This window comes from Agelaius tricolor, unplaced genomic scaffold (assembly GCF_023055355.1).
Source record: "Agelaius tricolor isolate 1412-34295 unplaced genomic scaffold, bAgeTri1.0.p SCAF_2, whole genome shotgun sequence".
Taxonomy (NCBI): Eukaryota; Metazoa; Chordata; class Aves; order Passeriformes; family Icteridae; genus Agelaius; species Agelaius tricolor.
The window spans coordinates 34,187,642-34,211,178 of record NW_027269262.1 but is presented as its reverse complement, the minus strand read 5'-3'; the positions used below and the strand labels follow the sequence as shown (position 1 = coordinate 34,211,178).

At 39.8% G+C, this 23,537-nt stretch overlaps 1 protein-coding gene across 1 annotated transcript in view; it reads right to left on the bottom strand.

Annotated features, from left to right (window-relative positions):
• Positions 1-23,537, bottom strand: part of TMEFF1 (transmembrane protein with EGF like and two follistatin like domains 1) — a 113,562-nt gene that overhangs the window by 28,665 nt on the left and 61,360 nt on the right. The window contains exons 2-4 of the mRNA XM_071455672.1: positions 17,101-17,210; positions 12,922-13,051; positions 7,256-7,282 (exon numbers count right to left, since the gene is read on the bottom strand). Of these exons, the coding sequence (XP_071311773.1) occupies positions 7,256-7,282; positions 12,922-13,051; positions 17,101-17,210 (267 nt within the window). The remainder of the gene's footprint in view (positions 1-7,255; positions 7,283-12,921; positions 13,052-17,100; positions 17,211-23,537) is intronic.

Genomic DNA, 23,537 nt, shown 5'->3' with positions numbered 1-23,537 from the left:
TGTTTCTCTGGTGCAAACATCTTCAAATGGCAACATATCCCTTGACATGTTACCTCTCCCTTCTCCTTTCTTCCCCACATTTGATTGTTCCTACATAGGTTGTAGGCATTAATTTTAATATTCCAATCAATTTGATCTTCCCAGCAGGTTTCAGTAATAACAATTAGGTCAAAATATGCTCCCAAATGAGCAATTCAGTCTCCTCTTGTTTATTATGCAAGCTTCTAATATTGATGTATAGATGACTAGAGAATTTCTTCTTCTTGGTTTTGTGGGTATCTTGATTAATTCTGTTCTTGACATATTAATTTGATGTTGAGTGAAAGCTCATTTTCCCTCTCTTTTCAGCTTCCTTACATATTTCAGGGCAGCACCTCATTAATGCTCTGTCCTTCAAAAGAAACAAGGCACAAAGACAGGATCAGTGGCTCCCAGTTGTCTCTCTGAGCTGTGCTCCCTACACTTCTCCTCGAGTCATTATTCCTGTGCAGAAGATGGCCGGCTATATCTTAGGAGCTGCAGGGCAGGAGCCTGCCAATGGAGAGCAGCTCTAGAGGAATTGGGCAGCAGTAAATTGCTTCCCTCAGCAACTCATTTGTGTGTTCCTACAATGGTAATGTGGTTGGGTTTCTGCTGAGGGCTTTCAATCAGGCTTAAAGCAAGAGCATCCATCTGTGTCAAGGTGAAGTTTTGTCTGCCCTAAGGCATAGCTTGGAAAGGGAACTATGCTGTATATTTGTATTTATCACTGTTCCCAGTGAAGAGGGGTGAGCTGGAACTCCTCAGTAGCTGTGTATAGATAGAATTCCTTGATAGAATGCCCAGGAAAGCCCCTCTGAAAATCAATTCCTAACTGGTTTGAGATCATAATGATTTTTACTGAATCTTATGGGATCAACTAATCTCAAAAAGATTTCTGACTGTGAGTCCCTCAGTATGGCTAGCACTGGAAATTCCTCTCAAAATACCACAGTCCACAGAACTGCACACTAAGGACTGCAATTCAATCCAGAGCTTAGTGACTTATCCTACATTCCATTAACTTTTAGGGCAACTTTAATGACGCACTTAGTTAAAAAGGAGATTGTTCCCATAATTTGAAACAAAGCTGCAAACCTGCTCTTTTTGTCTGTAAGTATATATTTAAAGCAAGTGCAACACTACCCTGAGCTCTCCCAAAGTTTTGGCAAGTGATGTCTTGAATTCTCTTGACCACTCTGCTGGATCGTATGCAAAAGCAGTATTTGTCAGCATGGAAGGTCCTGCTCTCTTACCCAACCACTTAGAAGCAAAGCCTGGCTTGGTCCAGCAGAGATCTATATGGAGCTGAAAGATCCTTTCCATGTGCAGTGTGGACCACACATTGCTGCTTCAAGCACTCTTCAGTAAAAGGCACTTCCTTTGGAAGTGGATTTTGCAAGAGCAGGCATTACAGGCTTAGCAGGAGGATGCCGGCTCTACTTAGGTGCCCTGGAGGAGGGGAGTTTGAAGATTGCTCCCCTAATCACAACCCAGCCAAGGTGATTGGCTTGCCCAGTGCTTGTGGCAATGACAATCTGTCACTTAATAAGCAAAGGACATCAGGATGAGCACTGTAGGACTCTCTACCACCGCTACCCTCGTGGGGTGGTAGGGATTTCACAGACCTGAGAAATGGAACTTCTGCTTTGCTTCTGTGCATGTGACAAGGTGGATAATGGTGGGAAAAGCTGGCATATTGCAAGACTGGATCAGCTTTCACACTGCAGAAACCTCCAGTTAGAGAACCCACTCACTCCAGCGCCCTAATTCAAATGCAGGTAACTCCTTTTTCTCCAAAGGAAGACACAACAGCTTCAGAGTAAGCACCAGGGAAAAGAAGCATGGTTAGATGATGGCAGAAAACAAAGGACAAGAAAGTCATCAAATGCCAAGGGAGGTGTCCCACAATTCCATGAACACACTGGATGTCCAGTGCAGGGTATATAAGATGAATCTGTCCTCATTTATTACATATCCGGTGCAAGAAGGAAACAGAGTCTGTCTTTATGTGCCTCTGGCTCCAGCATCCTTCCAAGCATGCTCCAGCATCCCTGAAAAACCTGCTTACAATAAGTCTCCACCAACAGAGCGCCTGAACATTTAGGGTCTTTGCCTCTGCCTTTATGAACCTTTGCTGTAAAAACAGCAATTCTTGCTTGTTTTATTTCAGTGCTAATTTTACCTACATAGAATGTGATCTTGACAACAATAAATAAGGCTATTTGAAGCTGAAGTGGTATTCAGTGACAAGCCAGGTGATGGAATCTGCATCTTAAATCTTCCTAAGTCACACACCATTGTAGGAATAGCTAAAAGACCTGATGCTACCTCCTGTCCAGGGTGCTAATCACCACCAAGTTTCTGCAAGTCGTATTAAAATACATTAAAACGAATCAGCAGCAGTATTACAAATTAAAATAGAAAATATTCGAGGCTCTAAATTGTGTGTGTTTATTCCACCCTGACTGTGTGACAATTACTGGATAAGTGTTGTCCCCAGTGAGGGGAAGGAACAGATGGCAGCCTGCTAAAAAGCACATACTGTATATCAATTTATTAATTACTAAATGCAATCTGCTAGACGTTCATCACAAGCTACTTCAGCTATTAAATTTCAGAGGGATTAGAAATTCAAAACAAATTATTTTAATAATAATTAACTTAGCTATATGTATTGCAAGCATGTTATTTCCTTAGCTTAAAAGCCTGAAATGATTGGGTGCCATCTGTCTAACTACCATTACAACTTTTTTAATATCCAAAGGGCATTTTGCTCAGGTACACAAACACTGAACAAAATGAATTAAAAATTAATATTATGGGCATAGTAGGGCACTTAGAAATCTCACCCTTGTTTGCTGATTACTAGAGCAGGGAACATGATTCTTCTAGGACAGTGATTTGTTTCTGAGCCTTTACCATTTTTTAGCTCTTTCATGGAGTTTGTTACAAATGCTGATGGTTTTCAACATATTCTTGCAAAGGCCTTACTATATCACAAAGTCAACATCACAGCTGCGAGCTGGCAATCTACTTTTTTATGTGCATGTGATGGCCTCAGAATAATTTTCATGCCCCAATCTACATGTTCTGGAAATACATCCAGCAGTTCAAATATTGCTGCAATTCACAACTGGCAGAGATGAACACAAATCTGAGCCTATACCTTGTCCTTCTCCAGTTCTGCCTCAAAGTCTAACAAAATATTGATGAAACAAAGGGCCTAATTTTATGACTGTATTCTTCAGAACAGGGATATTGCAGAAAGATTCATATGAGAATACAGAGAGAAGCCCACATTTTTGGTGAAAATTGAAAGGATCCCACCATCTTCAGCCATGACCCCCAGCCAGGAAAGTCTTTAAAGTCTGAGTAAAACTCTTTAAAGGCTCTCTGACATTGCCTTCTGTAGGGGTGAAACATAATGGTAGAGTGTTGAGATTTTTGAATTTCTCTCATTTCTGAATTGACAATCATATACTCTTCTTAGAAGTGGCTCAGGATACCCATTTCCACAGGTGACCAACTGCTTGGTTTCATAACTACAATTTTTATTACGCTAATGAAGTTTCAGACTTCTGAAGTTAGAAAAATGGGTCCTTTCATAACATCCCAATGCTAACAGAGCATAGAAAATAGAAATAGCTCATTCAGAATGTCAGAGGGCAACTAGACAATTGTGTCATCCTTAAAAATTATATTACTTCATCTCATTCAGGCATATGGAAAAAATTCTCTCACTCTTAATTTTTTTCCTAAAATCTAGTATTTTTGTAACAGTAAAGATGATTTGTGCAGAACATCAACCAGCAGTTCCATGGTCTTTAGGTGTTTTTTCTTGTAGCACATGATAACTACTAAGGCAAGATATTGTCTGAAGCAATCTTTGAGGAAAAAAAATCTTTTGTGAATTTTTCTCTTGTTTCTAAATCTACTTTTCTTTTTGTTTTCTTTTTTTAATGTAGAAATTAATGCATTAACATCATAATTTGGGAGTAGGAGGGAGAGTATGCATGAAGTCAAGTTTCAGAATCATCAATGATTTTGCTCTGCAATGAAATGCAGAAAACGAGAAAGAACAGTGTGAATCGGTAGCACAAATCTTAGCTGAACATGAGGCCAACAGCTAATTTCAGCAGTGGTGACTGTCTCAGGCAGAGCTATAGCAACTGAAGAGCACAACTCAGATGCTTTCCCATTACTTTCTTTCAAAGTTAAAAATCCACCAGCAAGCAGTGCATCTGCAGAGCACTTGCAATGCTGTGCTCACCCATTCTGTGTGTGCAAGCATCACTGGTGCATACACAATCACACTAATTGCATGTTTGAGAAACACAGCAAACACTGATTCTCTGATTAACATCTGGAATCACAGATCCCAGGAAGAAAACCCAAGTCTCTAAGCTGGTATGTCTGCTTGCTTGCTGGTTCTCTCTCACTCATCCTTGCATTTTTCCACTTCCACTGAAGCTTCCTTGTGCTTCCAAGCAGCAGCTGTACCCAACCCCTAGGGCACAGAGGCTCCCCAGGGAATTAGGTTCCCATCTGAGCACCCTTATCCAAGAGTGTGAGATTAAACATTCCTTCATTGAGAAAATGAGGAAGTTTGGGCCAGGATGCAGCTCTGCAGCAGACAGTCCCATAGCTGAAATAACCAGAGAGGCAGAAGTGGGGAGGGCACCATGGAGCACCTCTACCCAGCAGGTCACCCTCTGCCTGGGCTCCTCTCCTTTCTTCTTGTTTGGATTCCATCAATGCATCTCCATCCTCCAACAGTCTTCCAGAAGTCTAGTTTTCCTTCTGAATTCCCTTAACTTGTAGTAAGACTTTACAGGTTTTAATGTTTTCATGTAACACTTTTATGGCTACCTGAATTATGAAAAAAACCAAAATTCCAGTTACAAAAATATCCTTGGATTTTCAGCCAGGGCAGAGTTCAGTAACCAAAGCAGCAATGGTTTCCATTCTTTGAAGGATTGCTTTCAGACACAGAAAATGACACAATAGGTGGGAGACTAACCAACTGTCCCACAGAAGTATCACCCAACACCCAGTTTAGCGAGGAAGGTGCACAAGGACAGGAATAATTCAATGTATCATAAATAGTTAAGATGTATTAAAAAAGGGAAGAAAAGCCAAGCAGGATTTTCAATGTCTCGTTGTTTAAATTTCCTTTTCCTTTACCTAAAATTAAAAACTAAACCCAACTGTTTTCATACCAAACAGAGGAAGGAACATTTCAGTCGGCCCAAAGGCACTCAGAAGAAACCCCAATAAAGGAAGGCCTAATGTCACAAAACTGCTGGAGGACAGAGTGGGTACATTGCTCCTTAATTCAATACCCAGGCACTGCAGAAACTCACCTGGGGCCAAGGGAACCAGATTCAATTCTTTCTGCCTGAAGTGAACTGAATCTACATATTCCACCTCCCAAGACAATGCACCAACTACTTCTGCAAGGTATCCAGGGACCACCAAACCTCCTCAGCCGATGGCATTCTATTTTGCATAAATAATTCAAATGCACTGGCATGCTGAGCCCCAGCTAACAAAGCCTTTCCACAGCACGAATCCTTCCTCCCCAGCTCTTTGTCCAAGGCTCAATGAATGTTTCAAGTGAGAACAAAAAGAACAGCAATGACAAAGGGAAGCCCATGACAGGGGCCCTCTCTCTTGCCCTGACAGGTGGATTTGGGCTCAGCCTCCTGCCCCAAATGAAGGACGAGTAGATTTGAACATGGACCTTTCACCTCTTCAGTGTGCAGCCAACAAAACATACCATGTTCTGGCCTACATTTTTCCAAACTGCTCTTGAAGCTACCCAAAGAATCCTGACATCTATCTGCTGGCTGCCAATCTCTTCCAGACCAACACAGTAACATTTACAAGGGACTTTAACCAGGATTTTTGTATGCAGTTAGAAAAAAAATCCAAACCCAACTAATCTCAATGACATTCAAACTTTTCCAAAACTGTTCTAAAAAAAAAAAAAAAAAGTGAAACATGGACTAAATTACTGTCATCTGTCTCCTCCAAGAACTGCATAGCAGTACCAAGGCCAGAAAGCTTGGCTTGCAGGGAGCAGTCCTAGTGGAATAACAGGCTGGCTAACAAAGGGGGAAGGAGAAGCAAACAGAGCTGGGGAAAGAGTGTGAAGCATCAGAAAAGTCACCTGTGGAGGTAAGAAGAGGAAGTGTTTGAGCAGAAAATTGTTCCTTCAGACACTGCCCCGAAGGAAACAAAGGTGAGAATGGCCCTAGCAGCAGCTAGCAGCAGCACAGGAATTTACTAATGGCAGCTTGTTTAGGGGGAGGGAAATGTCCCCCTTCACTGCCATACAGGAAAAAAAGAGTGAGCTAGCTCCTGGGTTTTGAAAAGTTAACTGTTACATTCAGCTACACAGTGATGCCATAGATGGTTTTCCACAAAAACACATTCTTATGTAGCTAGACAAGATTTGCAGTACTTCAAAACTCAGTCCCATCACCATGAAATGCAACACCTTCTTAATACTACCAAAGCCTAAAGGCAAAACAGTTTTTCTGTGTTTGTATATATCTGTGTCTCATATTTTTCATTCTATATGTATTCTTGTAAGTAGTATCAAAGATAGAATTAAGATAATTTTCTTTTAATCCTTGAAAGAAGATTAGGATGTGTTGAAAGATGGGAACACTTCTACTACCACCAGCTGTACTACATCCCCTCTTGGAATATACAGCCATATATATATATATATTTGAATATATTTTTTGAACAAAACATATTTTAGTAAAATACTTTCTATAAATAGATATTATAATGCAATTGTTTTATATTTTAGGCAACAAGCTCAACCAAGCATAAGATAACAACCTAGATGTTTTAGACACTAAGGAAATAAATGCAAGGGGAAAATGGTAAGAAATTTATTGTGAATGGTCATTTTCTGGAGAGAAATACAGGTGAAATAGGGATCTAAATATTGCACTGCATTGCTGGTAACAAATGAAAAATTATATAGGTCAAATCTGAGAGAACAATATTGGTGAAATGCACACTACAACCTATTCCTCTACCACTACTGTTCTGAGATGGTCCAATATCACTGCAACCTTAAAGCTTATTTTAAGTGCCATAATTTTCCCTCAGTTCATGTGCTATACAGTAGCTATGTGTATATATGTGTATAAAACTGGCACACATTTGTTAAAAGAAAGATCAAAACCAAAGATAAGTGGAGTTTGGTACTCACCTCCTTCTCCTGACCCAGAGCCGTTATCTGAAAAAGAAACCAGGGGGGAGAAAAAAGAAGAAAGCAAATGAAAATATTGCTCCAGGAGCAGCTGTTTGTTCAGGAACTTGCCACTGTAAAACATTACACAGATGTTACATTTCATGAGCCAGCTGTAAAAACAAATATCCCACATAAGGTCTGGCATCCTTTAACACTGTTTGTCCACACTCACTGTGCCCTAGTCTCTCTCTTCCCTGTCAAGATGTTACTCAAGAAACAGCATTATTCGGTACTGAAAACAAATATCTTTCTTAGCCTCTTTTCAACTGTTAGACATTAAAATTTGTTAAACCCAAAAGAGATTAAGAGTACAAATTCCGATTTTTTGAACGTTTATTTTTCCTTACCCTCTGGCCCTGGGAGTGGTACTTCAAGGAAAACTTCAACACATAATTCATCTGACCGCAGAAGTAACTCCAGAAGACAACTAGCCATCCAAGTAAGGTTGATTTAAGTCATCTAATGACAAAATTGCTTCTGTCAGTTGAGTCAATCACTTGGTAAAAAGATGCTCTAATGGCATTGTTATTTCATTGACATTTGACTGACTGGATTAGCATCTGGTGAGTGACAGCTTTCAACTGGATCCCATTTGCATTAGCAGTTCAAGTGTCAGCAGGACTTGAGCTTCTTCACCACCCCCAGCCAACTGATTCTACCTCAGAGCAGTATGGATCCGTTTAGGGATTTTGCATGTGCATCCCGCTGGGCAGCGCTCTGCACAGGCTTCAGCTAGCACAGCAGTAAAGACAAGCCCTCAAAGACATGAACTGAGTCACAAAACCTCCTGCCTTTCCAGCTCAAAGGAGGAGGAGAGGAGAGAATGGAATGGCAGCTACTGTCAGTGGATTGTTACCCATTCCCATTAGATTAGCTGCTCTGAAAGCTGAGAGGAGAGGAGCAGAGCACACATTCTGCTCATCCCACACCTCTCCTTTCCTGCCTGCTTTGGTGATGGAGAAGGCAGCTGAATTTATCTGCTAAAAACTGAGAAGAGGGCCAGACAGAAAGAGGAGTGGGAATTTTGCTTCCACACATGAGGTCGTTGTTCACATCAGAGAAAAAACCAAACTCTCTGTTTGCTCAGTTCCCTCCCCTGCTTTTCTTTAAGGAGCTGTATTTCTAAGAATAATTCCCTCTAGTGCGTGGATGAAAGTGTGAAATTCCACGTTACTGGGCCACTTCACACATTAAAAATGATTTCCTATCACATGGAGTATCAGGAATAGAGATTTGTTTTTCCTTTGCCTCAATTTTCCTTTCTTTCCTCCTATACCACTATTTGGCGTCTAACAGACTGAGCTTATAACCTTACAGAAATTAACACAAAAACCAGAAGGGTCTGTTCTCCATTGACAGTGACCCACTTTACTGACAAAGCAGGCAATCCCATATAAAATGTCCCTGTTGAGTCACTGAGAAATATGCCTTATGATGCAGTATTGCCTCATTAAGAAATCTGAAGGACCATAATTTACTTATATGAATTAATATATAGGATTATTTGTGGTGGTGAAATTGTGTCATAAGCAGTTTTGGGGGAGAGGAAGCTGACATACAAATATGAGCAAGTTCATCATATGTGATGCATTTGAAAGACAAAGGCCAAAATGTCTCAGAGAATCTTGACTTTTTCCATGTTTTTACTTCCAGCTCTCACTCTCTGCTTTCCCCTGAGGTGAGAAATGCTGGTGTGAGGGGCTCTGGCTAAATCCAGTGTGCATGGGGCAGGGCAGGTACCACACATGGAAAGCACCTGTAAATCATGGAGCTGAGGCTCAGACCACCCATCTCTATAGATAATTGGCTTGATATACATGAAGTCCACCTGGCAGGACATCACAGCAGCAGGACAGATTCATTTCTACTTCTCTAGATTTTCAGTTCTCAAAAAGGATTAAAAAAAAACACCAAACAAGTGTCATCCTCTATAACACTGTATCATTTTCAACTTTTCCCTGGGAGCTATGCTAGGACTCTTGTCTCCAGGGTAACCATGCTAAACTAAGCTGCTGTTCCTGCTTTTTTTTTTCTTTTCTTGAGCCTTGGCTAGATTTTCCCAGGCAGCTGCTGGTTAAAAAAATAGCATTTTTTTCCAGCTTACTTGGACAAGGAGCCCTGCTCTTTTCAGGCCTTTAATGAATTCAGGGTTTTCAAAAGTTGTCTTCATGCACCAAGATCAGTCAAGAAAGATGTTCAAAGTGAAGATGCTGGACACAAACAGCATTCCCCCAGCCATTGGTCAGTAATTAGAGGAGGAGTGATTGATCTCTATCTTTACTTAAGCCACCCTTTTTCAAATAGGTGGCTTTTCCTTCAAGGCGTTCAAGGCCAGGCTGGATGGAGCAACCTGGTCTAGCGGAAGATATCTTTACCCAGGGCTGTGAGGTGGGAGCTGGATTATCTTTAAAGTCCCTTCCAAAGTCCTTTCCAAACAAAACCATTCCATGGTTCTATGAAAAATATGCTAATACACAAATATACAAGCTTCCGCTGTGAGCTGCTTTAATCTATAAAGAGTTTCTGGATAAAATACACAAAGAAGGACTTGGGTGAGACAGAGCATCTGAATGCTGTAAGCACTCAGCTACAGTCAGAATCTCCTTTTTTGTTCTTTCTGAACAGGAGCCATTTCTGTACTGTGGGGCTGCTTTGGTGCAGAGGCAGAAGAAACTCCCCAAAACCAAAAATGCTTGCAGCCTCTCTCATTCAGGAGAGATGGCTTTTAACTCAAAGTAGCATAAAAACAGAACCCATCTCTTGCAGGGCAACAGCTCCAAACTGCTAAGTACAAACAGGAGGGCAAACAGTCCACTGACAAATTTTAAGCAAGCGGACCCTTCCATAAGCCACTCCTAAGAGAATAAATCCTGTGCTTGTTTCTAGTTCTGCAAGTAGTTTTACTCCCCTTTTTTCTTTTTTTTTTTTGACTCAGAAATGCCAACAGAAAGCAATGAACTGTGTCTTCCAAATGTATACAGTACACTGAGAAACTGCAAGTATAATCAAGTACTACATCATTGTGTGGTTACATTTTCATGTGCATACAATATAAATCTGGCAGCAGTCAAAAATCAATATTAAAATCTGTGTATGCAGACCCAAAATTTCATCCATACATTCTCTTTTATTTCTCTATACAACCATTTTTAATGTCAAAACTTGCATTTTGTTTATTTCTAAAGGATCTATAATTGCTTCTTTTTTAAACATTGCTTATTTTAGAATCCTGAAACTCTGACAGCCTTCCGGCAAAGGAAATAAGAAAATACATTGCAAATCACTTATGTCTGTAAAATTTTAATCAAAATATTACCTGCCAAGAAACAGAATAATGATTTAGTGACTAAATCACTCAGTGTAGCCTGTTCCAGTGCTGTAGCTACAGAAAGTATCAATCCCTAACAAATGGGAAGTATTTTATTCTTGTATGAGATTCAGAATTCTGATATACTTTAAATACTAAACAGTTGTTCCAATACTAAGGAGGAATTTCATCTTATTGTCTTGGGTGCATCCCAGCTCTGATGGGAAACCAGTGAGTCTGTACTTGTCTCCCAATGATGCCCTAGAATAAAGCATTATAATAGCAAATTCAAAGGCAACCAGTGAAAATTAATGGGGGTCTACCAAATATCTTTTAATTTGATATCTGAGTCTCCATTATAGGTGTAACAGATCAAGAGCACAAACATGTGGCCATCCTGGCAGGGCATGGAGAGGTCCTGGGAGCTGACTTTTATCATCTGATATTTTCACATCACCCGAAGCACGTCAGGCACTCAGGGAGCAGCAGGTGCCATTCTAGTGGAGCTCTGCTGAGGCACCTAAAATTGTGACAGTGTAAGTGCAGTACTCAGCCTGAATCAGAGCCTCTGCTTCACAAACCTCTTTTCAGTACTTTCTGGAGCATTGTGTTTCAGCACATTTCCTGATCTGTTACACTAAGTGCTAAAAATTATGCTGCATTTTCTGGGTTTTATGTAGGACTTAAAGAAAAGGAGAGGAAGGTTGAAAAAAAAAATCCCCTACTAGCTGTATAATGTAGTAATTAGCTGCCAGCAACCTGAGGCTGAGAAGAATCGATTTTTCATTTCAAAATTTCTTTTTCTTAGTAGAGTAGAATGCATATATATGCAAACACTCCTTGTTGTTCCTAAAACATTATCCGAGAATTTTGTTTTAGTGATAGAAATAAATTTTCATGCTGTGTGTCCATTGCTTAAAATAACTTGGGCATGAAATTAAAAATATATAATTTAATTATACATCCTCAGTGCAAACTTTCATATTTCTTGGGTGTTGTTATAGTAATATGTGAGTCCTCCAAACTGGATTGCATTTTTTTCCTATTTGTGCGGCATCTGGAGATAATTTACAGGTGGGAGATTGGGAAAGACAAGTAGATTCAGTCATCAGCCTGAGGGATGCTGGAATTATGCTTCTGAGCTGGGCACAACACGTGGGCTTCCTTCAGACCAAAAACATAGATTGTTTTGGACCTTAGCAAACATGAGCCAGACCTCAGGACAGGTCTGAGCTGCAGTCAAAGGCCTTAGAGCAGCTGGTGTGAAACATGCTGCATTTAAATGAGGTAACTGGGACTGGCAGCGTGAGGACTTGGACTAGGTACCCTGCATGTGCATTTACCCCAATTTCCAGATAAGATTCTGCAGCTACCAGTGAGCTCCAGGCCTGATAACTCTAAATTGTCATTGCAAGTAATCAACATAAAGTTAGTAAGGATTGTGCATCTGACCCACGGTCACGCTTTTGGCCGCCATATGGACATAACCTTGTTTAGATTAATCCAAGCAACCATTCTGTCTCCAAAAATGAGGGATGTCCCACAACTTAATATTTTGTGTGTATTATTTATGTACCAAAGATTGCAGTCGTTGACACTACTGAGCCATTTAATTTCATTCTAAGAAAGCCAGCCATGTGTCTGGTCTCACCAGCTTTGAATCTACCCAGAGGTTCAGAACACCACTGGTGGTTAAAGTTTCTGTGTCCAAGAGTATGCTGTAATATTCAAGACAGGGAAAACCTGTTCCATGTATTTGAAACGTGGAAAAATCTATGCTTAAGTGTGTGGAAAGACAAAGAAGGCAAGTTCATTAGAAATGTGAGGTAGAATGATTTTGTAAGTTATGCATATCTTCAATGTAATGACCTGAAGTCAAAGATGATGCCTTGGATATAGGTAGAGCAGCAGTCAGGATGACCAGTGTCACTTGTTGGATGCTACACTAATTCTATATATCCTAAAAATAAAAGTCCTAAAGAAATGGCTAATTTAGAATCTGCTCCAAATTTGCTAAAGGCCTTTTGATGGATATCAAGGCTCCTCTATAAGCACTACAGAAGCATTAATAATCTATGTTCTCAGATAAAGTATTTCAGCTTGTAGTGTTTATTATTTATTAATCTGTTAGCATATCAGAAGATATATCAGATTTCTTGTCTAGCAAAAGGTTCCATTCCTAAAGAGGACTTGGGCTTTCCACATTATTTCACCCTATGAAAAGCACAAAAATTTTAATTGCTAGAATTAAGGGCAAAACTAAAGAGCTAACCATAAAACATCATTCATTAGTGACACAAAGTGATGTTTTACATACCAGAATAACAAGGTCCTCTTGATACCACTGTTATCTCTTTCTGGTGCTTGCAAGCTGCTCTCCTGAGGAAGCATTCATTTTGGTAAGTGTCTCCATTTGATCCACAAACTGGAATATAGTTCGTGTGACACTGGAAAAGAAATTATAAAATAACCCAGTCATACAGAAATCAAGTGATTAATCTGAACTGCATATTAATATACAGGAAGGTAGTTGTGTTATTAGCAGCATCTTATAACCCTTTTTGCTAAAGAGCTACTTGAAATATATTAGCTTTTCAGTATCACTATATGTATTCCTCTTGGATCACTGAAATAATAGTCTAACTCCACATGGACTGAACATAGGAATTCAGTAGGAAAGATTAAAAGCACAAAATAACTATGATGGGACTTTGTACTGGCTAGAGGGAATATGTCAGGCATCTAGAAGTATTTGAAGGATAAACACTGAGGCAGGAGAAAACTTCTTCAAGATAATACAAGAAAGTATGACTAGGCACAGGGGGCCAAAACTGAGCAAAGGAGAATTTAAGGAGAACAGTGCTTAAGGGGAGATTTGCTGACCTTTTTGGTCAGAACAGTCTTATAAAGGAGGTGGAAAACAATAGCCACTCTCATTAAATTCAAGAGCATCATGAGTCTTTTACTTGGTCAACAACTATAATAATGCTTTTCTATTATTACATTGAAAAATTTAAATCTTAAATTTGGTAGAATTTTATACAAATAAAAAGAAAGAAAGGGAGAAAGGAAAACATCATTCAGAATAGCTTTTGCAGAAGCTACCTGCATTTTGCTGTTTTCTTATATTCTAACAGAAATGGACTATATACCCCTTGTACACATAATGTGACCAGCAATCTGCCTAACATCTGAGAGTGCTGCACGACTTCCTGCTGAACTGGAGGTCCAAACCCTGCTTCACAACATGAAAAAGGAGATATTGCCCTGTTTGGGGGTGTGGTGGTAACTGTAATGTCAGACACCTTTTGCATATTCAACACCCCGATGTAAAAAGAACCCAACCAAAAACAAAAGCCAAGCAATGATGAAATACAGAGTAGTTGCCAAAGATCTTAACCATGCAAAGTTTATGATTATACTAGTATAGTTTGACCTGTGAGAGTACATGCAGAAATAACAACATTAGTTAAACACAAATGACTTAAAAATAAGAGTTTCTTCTCCAAATTCCAAATGAGAGTCTCTCCCACAACAGTTTCTTTGTGCTTTGACATACATAAAGGTCAAAATACTGAAATGTTAAAACATAATTTTGAAGAGTATTACTCTCCAGTCCTTTTTCATCCTGCCATAGATGACCAACTGAGAATGAACTAAGCAGGTATGGACAAAAACAAATAATTCTGCCAGCTCTGAAAATTATTTCTAACAGCTTCCCCATAGTGAGCACTCTCAGACACTCAACCTTAGTCCTGCCACATGCCATTCAAAACAGTCATTTCTAGAGAGTAATTAACAGGCACATCCCAAGGGGGACAATATTTTCCAATAGATGATTATCTGTTCAATAGATAAATCTCAACCCTCCTTAAGTCTCTGTGTGATGTTTTAAATTTGCACGTTCTGAGGATATAAAATGAAAAGTAAAGGGATTCCTTTTTTACAGTTTTGTAAGCCTTTAGTGATTTGTTACACTACAGCCCAAAGTCCTCCCGCAAGCATCCTTAAGAAGTGAAATTGTTGTCTTGTGGGGAAGTCCTCTAATACCTCAAATGGCCAAAAGAGAGAGCATCTCTTCATGTACAGGATCTGCTCAGCACAGGTGCCATGGGAAAATCCATCCAAGGTCCATCCAGTGCTGTGTAATTTCAGAGATTCCAACATCTGAATGGCTTGTAAGATTTGCTCACTGTCACTTAGCTCCTTTCCCTACTCTCTCCTATTAAAGCAGTTATCTTATTAAACTGATGGTTGTCAAGCCTTTCTTATTGAAATTGGAAAAGAGCCCCATGATGTCTCTCTCCCTCCTCATCCCACCTCACCCCATCTTACCTCCCACACTGGTTCATAACAACACATACTAGGCAGTGATCTGTTTTTCATTCAGGTTTTGTAAAACTCATCCAAAATGCAGCAAAAGACCTTTTAGCCTGCAGAGCTCTTGCTGCCATGACATTATAAGTGTTTCAAATAACACTGAAATATGTCATCCATTTTCCCTAATCTGAAGAAAGTTTGTCCCAGTCTTGGCCTTAGTTCAGGAGTGGCTCTGATTAGTTGTGTCACTCTGATTCCCAAAACACCTCTCTGTTATGCAGACTTCACTGACTTACAACCTCCTCAGGAGGGGAAGAAGAGGGGCAGGCACTGATCTCTTCTCTGTGGTCCCCACTGACAGGACCCGAGGGAATGGCCTGAAGTTGTGTCAGGGGAGGTTTAGGTTGGATATCAGGAAAAGGTTCTTCATCCAGAGTGTGCTTGGGCACTGGGACAGGATCCCCAGGGCAGTGATCACAGCACCAGCCTGACAGAGTACAAGTGTTTGGACAATGCTCTTGGGCACGTGGTGTGACTCCTGGCATGTCCTGTGCTGGATCAGGAATGGGACTCAATGACCCTTGTGGGCCCCTTTCAACTCAGCACATTCATGGATTCTGTGATTTTCTCACTAGCAGGAACATCTTACCTGACCACAACCTGGATCCCCGATCAATTTAATTTTGCAACTCTTTTGTTAGGGTACATTTTTCTAAAAAATTGCAGTTTTAACAACATAATTAATTCAGCAAGTATTTTCCTGGCTAAAGTTTTGACATACATAATATATATGTTAAGCAAAGACACTTAGACCTTTGCACTACAAGCAGGGGTTGCAAAATACTCTTAGGAAAACAATGTAGAGGCACAGTTATTCAGCTCTGTGATGAATAGGAAACACACTTCTGGAAAAACAGGCTGATATTCCCACATCTTCCTTTCAGTGCCTCTTCAGCTGAATGTGAAAATACACAAATGTGTCTACTTTCCTTTCAAAACCTTGACATATCAGAAAAAAAAAGAAGGACCTAACAGTTTGGGCTGGGTGTTTGTTGCCTGGAAATTTTGGTGCTGCTAGTTGCAGCAAGTCAAGTAAGCTCAATTAAATTTGAGAGTTACAGGAAGATTTTCAGCCTACTATGTCTGAAAAACACAGTATCTTCTCACCCATAGACTTATTTCCTAAGAGTACAGAATAAATTATTCAACAAGTACAAGTAAACATGCAAGTAGTTTAAAAACAATGCTTTAAAAAAAATTGCACTCTTCAAAACAAATTAATAGTTTAGCACATGGATTAGTTTTTTTATATGTCTTAAAGACCTGGTTATTAGGAAGTCACAAAATTTACCACCTACAAAAAATAAAGGAAATGTTTGTTTATCCTAGGGTTGTATTTATTTCCCTTTTTTTTTAAATCATTACTGAGCTTTGATTTTACTATTTTGCATAAATAAATGTTACAGACAGACTGAGACAGATGAAAAAGCCTTGTCTCATAAGAATTTTTTCACCCTTTAAAAGGCAGCTAGAACAATGTCCCCAGCACAGGTGAACAGCACACTATCAAAAGCCAGCTCTGAAACACTGGAATCCAAAACCAGTGTAAGATCATATACACACCATTGCTATTCTGGTTCCCCTTGATTTATTATTTATTGGAAACAGAACACAAAATTATTTTTAAAACACTGAAAGACAGCCCACTCCAGGGTTTGCTGATAACACTGCCAGCTCTTCCAGTTTTACCATGAGTCATGTACATAATATTTGATACATTTGTCCTGGCTATAAACCATGGAAAGAAAGAACTGCGGTATTTTTCTCTAAAAAAGTTGGCAGGAGGAGGGGAGAAGAATTGCCATGATAGTTATAAAAATTGTAAACTAAAGGCTCAAAAACACAAAAAATTGAACCTGCTATTTACTTCTTTTTAAAACTTCAGAAGACATTCTAATATTTTTTTTTTTCTGAGCAGGACTAATTCATTGTTCTAATTCAAAACTTTTATGATCACTGGTGACCCTGCTATTATCTGATCCAATCAGTGCCACTGAAAAAGGCTGAAAATTCCACTGTTGCTGAGTGGAATTTTTGAAGCAGAGACTCTAAAAATACTTCAATACACCTGAAGGATTTGTTAGAAATGGCAAACAAAAAGGTGAGCAGCCCTTACCTGGAACTGACACGCACATTTCAAGCCATCTCCCTCTTCCTTGCACACTCCTCCATATTTACATGACGACTCATCACACACTCTTACGTCAGATTCCCTTACATTTAACTCTGCAGAAAAACAGAAAAAGAAGACAAAAAAGAAATTTTAAGACGAGTTACTTTGAGGATTGCCTTGTCCTTAAACACTCAGAGCACCCCTGCTGCCTTAATCCAATATAGAAATTAAAGGAAAAATGCCAGAGCTGTTGCTCCAGGCTGCCTTTCATGGGCTGAGCCCTGTCCCTGGGCTCCTCTCCAGGGGCAGGTCCTGCTCCCCAGAGGCAGCATTGCCTGGTTGTGGCTAAATGCTGATTCAGCACATAAACAGATACAGAGAAAGCATGCATTTATGCTACCCAAATTCTCTTCCATGTTTCCCCTGATGTGGATGCCACAGTGTAAAACCCTTCTCCACAGAAGTTGCTTCTAGTCAGAGTCAGGAGCTTTATACAGGTCATAGCCTATGTTTCTCACCTGCTACCTCTTTTTGCTTTACTCTCCACAAAGTTTCTGAGGAAGTAGAAAAGGTAAACCATCAGAATTTCTCTGCCTGGTTTTTCAGTCTCTGCCCTGGCCCTACTGTAATCCTTCAGACTAAAAATAAACCCCAGCTGTGTTTAAACTATTATAATTTGCTTGCACTGTAGGAGCCAGAGTAATGAACCAGAGATCTGTGTCTTAGTTCCTGCATAAAAATATGGAGCACAAGTGGCAGCTCAGTCACCATAAGCTTGCAGCACAGCTGGCAAGAGGGAAACCAAGGGGCTTTACACATCAACTGCATAGGAACTCCAGCACAAGGGTCTCCTAACTAGCTGCAAGCTTATTTTGGACATCAAAATCCAAGGCTAGTTTTAAAAGAGAATAAATATATTCTTTTGAAATAAGTATTTGATTTGAATTATATATAGGAAAGAGAGCAAAAGAAAGCACAAGTGGGATAATGGAAGTGGTCAGTGTCTGCCTAAATGTGACCTCATCAGGCTGTGTGGGAACAGTGCTGGTACTATTGATTCCAATGAAAAGGGCAAAATAACACCAAGGGCTCCGGAAAAATCCCCTGACACACTGTTAAATGTGCAGTGAAATCAGAGGATATGATTCAAAGGTGTCTGTGCTATGGTTCAAGTCAGAAACCTTCATGACTCCATAGCAAGTATGATGCACTAAAGAGGTTCACTGACAGCGGTGTGATTTAAAATAATGTCTGTGACTTTTAATAAGCAAGCCCTATGCAGAAAACTGGCTTAAAGAAAGAACTGAACACCAGCCATTCAGAAATAGGGAAAGGTAGGTCAAAAGCAGAAAATAATCCTTGCTGCCACTTAGAGTCTTAAATAGGCAATCAGCCTCCTCCTCACAGCAGTATCAGCACTTTGGTATGACAGTGATAGACACCCTGGAAAACTGCTCCTATGTGTTTATGTAACATTATACACCCACATAGTTTATATAAACATATAGTTTATATAAACAAATAAATAAATAAACAATCATTAACGTAATAAATTTTAACACTTTTGCCACATGCTTCTATATTTAACAGAGCATGTATTTTTATGTATATTTTATGGCACTGAAGTTACAGGATTACAGCTCAATGAAAAGTCCAGTTATAATCCACATGGTTTTTTGTCAGCCATGAGAAAAAATTGAGAAACATATTGATTCTTTTCCCTCCATATGTCCATGGCTCCCAAAAGCACAGATGAGGAGGGCAATGTGTGTAACAATGGGCAGATAGGTATCCTGGTTGCCATCACAACCCCGTGCCTGTGTTCTCTAATGTTATTCTTAATGTCGCCGTTTATCAAGCGTGACTGCTGTGTTGTAGGGACCAAGCTAATGTGACAGAACATCGCAGCTTTTCAATTTAATGTGCTCATAACTCGCTCCTGAAGGAAATGTGCCTTTCTTTCTCTTCATGAAGGTCTGTTCCACGAAGATGAACAAACTATCAAAATTAATTAAGGGGAAATGATTATCATATCTGAAAGAAGGGTCCACCTTTAGGTGATACGACATTTGAGAAAATGAAATTCTAAAAAAGGAATAACCGTACAGGCAAATTAGAGCATGCACTGTTTTCAAAAGACCGTGCATCAGGTCAGGAAAAAAATGAGATGTTGGTGCCCCCTGCTCAACTCTCAGCTGAGCATGCTGGGCTCAGTGCTTTGCAACATCCTACACCATGCTCCCAACAGGCAGAAGAAACTCCTGGGCAGCTGCAACTCCAGCTTGAATTTCTGTGAGTCTACACAATGTCCAACTGCCTAAGCAGTGTAGTGCAGACTTTTCCTCAAAGCTGGGGTTCCCCCAGTGTGCAGAGGGCACACAAACATGCAGAAAGGAGCCCCTTCACCACAGTGGTGGGCAAGGGACCTCACTTTTTTGCAGAGGAGAAGGGTGGGGTGGGCTCAGAAAGAGAGGTCAGATAGCAGCTCAGCATCAAAGCTGAGCTCGAGATGTACTTGCTCATAGCTTAGCTATTGCTCTGCCTGCAAAAGCCAGAGAGAAAGGGAAAGATTTCAGAACATAACTGTAAGAAAGGATATGAAGATGGGGGTGCAGAATTAGCCCTTGTAAACCAAGGAAAAAAGATATTTGGCATTGCTTTTGATCCCACTGGAGGAATTAAGAGGAGAGAAAGGACGCTGTGCTTTTAATGGTTACCTCACTTTAGGCATGGCTGTTTTTCTTTCCATATAAATGATAAATACTGATTATAAGCTTTATGGCATTAAATGAACACTGAGCAGGAAAGGTCATGCAGAGACCAGGAGACAACATGATTTTTCAAAGTTGTACAAAAACAAGATATCCTGGTGATTGGCACTTGAACATGACAGATGAACTTTATTCTGTGACAGGATGTCACCTAATCCCTTATTCCATTCAGTGGCAAATTCCAGCAGCAGTGAAATCAGGCCTGCAATGTGTGTATGATTACATCTGATGGAATCACAAGTACTGGGAAGTGTGGTGGCTGTAATTACTTCTGCACCCACAGCACTCCATTCAAAAAGGAGTACATGTGGATAGGTGGATGGATGCTAATAGAGTGATGTGAGGAGGAACTGTAGATGTCTTGCATGTCTGAAATGTGACCTCTTCTCAGCGAATTCCCCACAGACACAGAATTAAAATGGATTCTCTGCAATTATTTCCAGCAGAGTGGAATCATCACTGTAAGGGCAGCTCCACGAGAAGAGCAAGGACATGTAGCAAATGGTTTAGGGTCGTTTCTTGCATGTTTCTTTAGTGACTATTGTAACTCGTTTCCTTGACTTCCAGCAGGTATAAATAAGAGAAAGCCTCAGTGTGATTCATTAGGCACAGTGAGAATATGCTAGGTAGTAATCCATCAATTCCCAAGAGAAAATATAATTAGCGCAATTAAATCAGGCTTCGAAATTTATGATAAAATTAATCTCCAAAGACCTGAAATGAGGCATTAAAAATGATTTCTTAGTATTTGTTCAGCCAATACACTTCCTGGTTGTGTGAGGCCTGACTGGCACAGAGCAGCTTGCAAAGACCTACAGCAAGGTCTTCTGGGTTTGTCTTTTTTTTCTCTGTTGAAAAGAATCCACGTTGTGAAAATTTGTTAGATCAGTAAAAATGAGGAAAGCCTTCTCCATTTTGACTCCTTTCAGAGAATGTGAAGTACAGCTCGATACAAGTAGCTGCAGATTGGCTTTTTGCCTGTGACCTCAAAATGCATTGCTCTGAGGCTCTTGTTATAAGGTAAATTACATGTGTCAAAATACTGAACCTGAAGATGAAATCAAATTTGTAGCTTTAAGTACATCAAACATCTTGTTTCCATCTGGATATCTCAAGAATAAAGTAAAATCTAAGATGGACAAATCTGTTTGCTTTGCTTTTTCATAACTCCTGTTTCTCCTGGGGTTGCCAATAGTACATAGTAATGATGAATGGATATAAGGAACCAAAAAATACCTTTCCCACATGAAAGTGAGCCTGTGACTATTGCAGCTGTGCCTCAGAAAAAACTCACTCTGCCTGCCTGTCTATCTGTTTTCTCTTTCTATGGATAAGTTTCCATACAGTAGGTGTCGGGATGCCTTGCTGCCTTTTGCTCTTGACCTATGGGTTTGGTAAAAAAAGGGGTAAAAGAGTAAAGAAATTTGCACTAGAGGGAAAAGGCAAGGATTTTTTGTCCTCCAAACAGTTTGTTCTTTGTGAAGCAAAGCTTTAAATTAGGATGTACGACCTCTGATGGAGATCATATATAGACACATACACACGGACAGACCTGGGAGAGTTCACAAAAAGTCTGTAACTCTACAGCTTAATAGAACCCCCAAAGTTGTAAGAACTTGAGTTGAGTCAACATAGGCTTGGAAAAGGGGCTCAGGAGAAATTATGTTGTGTAAGGATATTTTAGAGCACACAAAGTCTACGGGAGATAGGGATTTTTTGGCTGGAGCTCTTAGGACCACAAAACAGAGCCAAAGAAGGCAAAATCTGATGAACAGAAAACCTATGACCTACTCAGTTTTGGGAGTCAATCTTATGACTCTAGATTGGCTTGGGCAAATCACTGGCTTTTATTTTGTTTGTTTTGCCAAATTATTTGTAAAGGAATGGAGAATTTAATGGGGAAAAAAAACCACCCAACAAAACCTTCCCCTTATAAAGGGAATTATAAAGCTGAGATGCTCACACAACAAGTACAGTAATAACCTGTGTCTTAAATTGAGCTCTTGAATAAACCTTTACCTGCCAGTCACAACCTTTGCCACACAACAAAGATGATACTCAGAGCCAGGCCTCTGATCCCATGCTTCCCAAGAACAGCCTGCCCACTTCAACTAGGTGAGTTTGAATGGCACTGCAAAAAAAAAACTATCCAGGGAAGTATTTTGGGTGTCCCTGGAATACCTCTGCTCACCTCCTGCTGCCAGTTCAGAACAAAACTGCACAATTCTCCTGTAAATCCTACCCATGGCTTGCAGACATATGAGCATCCCATCTGGTAGTGGCTTCAGTCACTTCAGATTTCCATCACCCACAATGACTCTGACATTGCTTCAGACACTTAGCTCACATGCACACGTCTATACATAAACATTTACATTTTGATGTCTTAATCTACAAGGTCAGCTCCATCCCACAGCTTTTTGAGGTACATCCAGAACAGCCATTTTTGTAGGAAGTCATGCAAATGCTTCCAGAGCTGTTTCACCCAGGCTCTGAACAGAAACTGTAATTGTGGGAACTTCCTAATATCTAGGAAAGGTATATATTAGGAAAAATACCTTAAAAATACCTAATCCTGCCCTGACACAGCTTCATGCCTTCCATGAGGGTCTGTCACTGTTCACCAGAGAGAAGAGATCAGTGCCTGCCCCTCTGCTTCCCCTTGTGAGGAAGCTGCAGCCCATGAGGAGCTCTCCCCTCAGCCTCCTCTTCCCCAGGCTGAACAGACCGAGTGACCCCAGCCACTCCTGGTGTGCTTCCCATCCAGACCTTGACCCTTCCCCATCCTTGTTGCCCTCCTTGGGACATTGCTGGCTTTAGCACTGCAGCCAAAGGACAAAGTGGCTTTTCTTGCTTCATCAGTTAGAGAACAAAATATTACTAAAACACTGGAACCGCGAGCTTCCCAAGTAAGTGTGCATCGGTGATAAAACCTGAGATTACCATTTATTTGGGAATTAATAAGCAACCTCTGTATTATGTTTTCACAACATTTTATAATCCTCATGTTTCAGCAGTTGTGGATTATGTAAATCACAATAATTTGCATTGTAGAGTTTATGTTTGCTGATTTTCTTCTCAGAAATTGTCATAGGTTATGGGTGAAGAAAAAGAGAGCAGACAAGCCCCTCAGACAAAATTAGCAATTACTTGTCCAAATAAATAATACTTGCTTGTGTCAAACAAGGCAAAGCAAGACAGAACAGGTCATACTATCTTGTTCAAATGAAAAATTATGTTTTTCAGAAAAGAAAACAGACAATAAGACAAATTACTGGGAAATAATTTAGAGAGAAGAAGGACACTGCATATCCCCTTTGAAGATGGCTGTTGCCACTGATTTGAGGTGACAGTTTAGCAAAAAATTATAAGAAATTAAGAATGTGGAGAGTGGAAAGAGAACAACAAAAAGAATTTTTAAATAAAGGCAAACAGAGAAGAAAAAGAGAAAAATGAAAATGTAACACAAGAAAATCTAAAACAAATTTAAGCTTTGAATAATTAAACCAGTTAAAAGTCATTTAAGTGTCCTTTTCCTGATGTGATATGGTATAATTTTCTTTCAGACTTGAATTAAAAGAAAACAATTCACTGGGACAGCCAAGAGGTTTTATGAAAAAAAAAATTAAAAACAAACAAAATTATTAAAATTAATTTACTCTAAAAAAA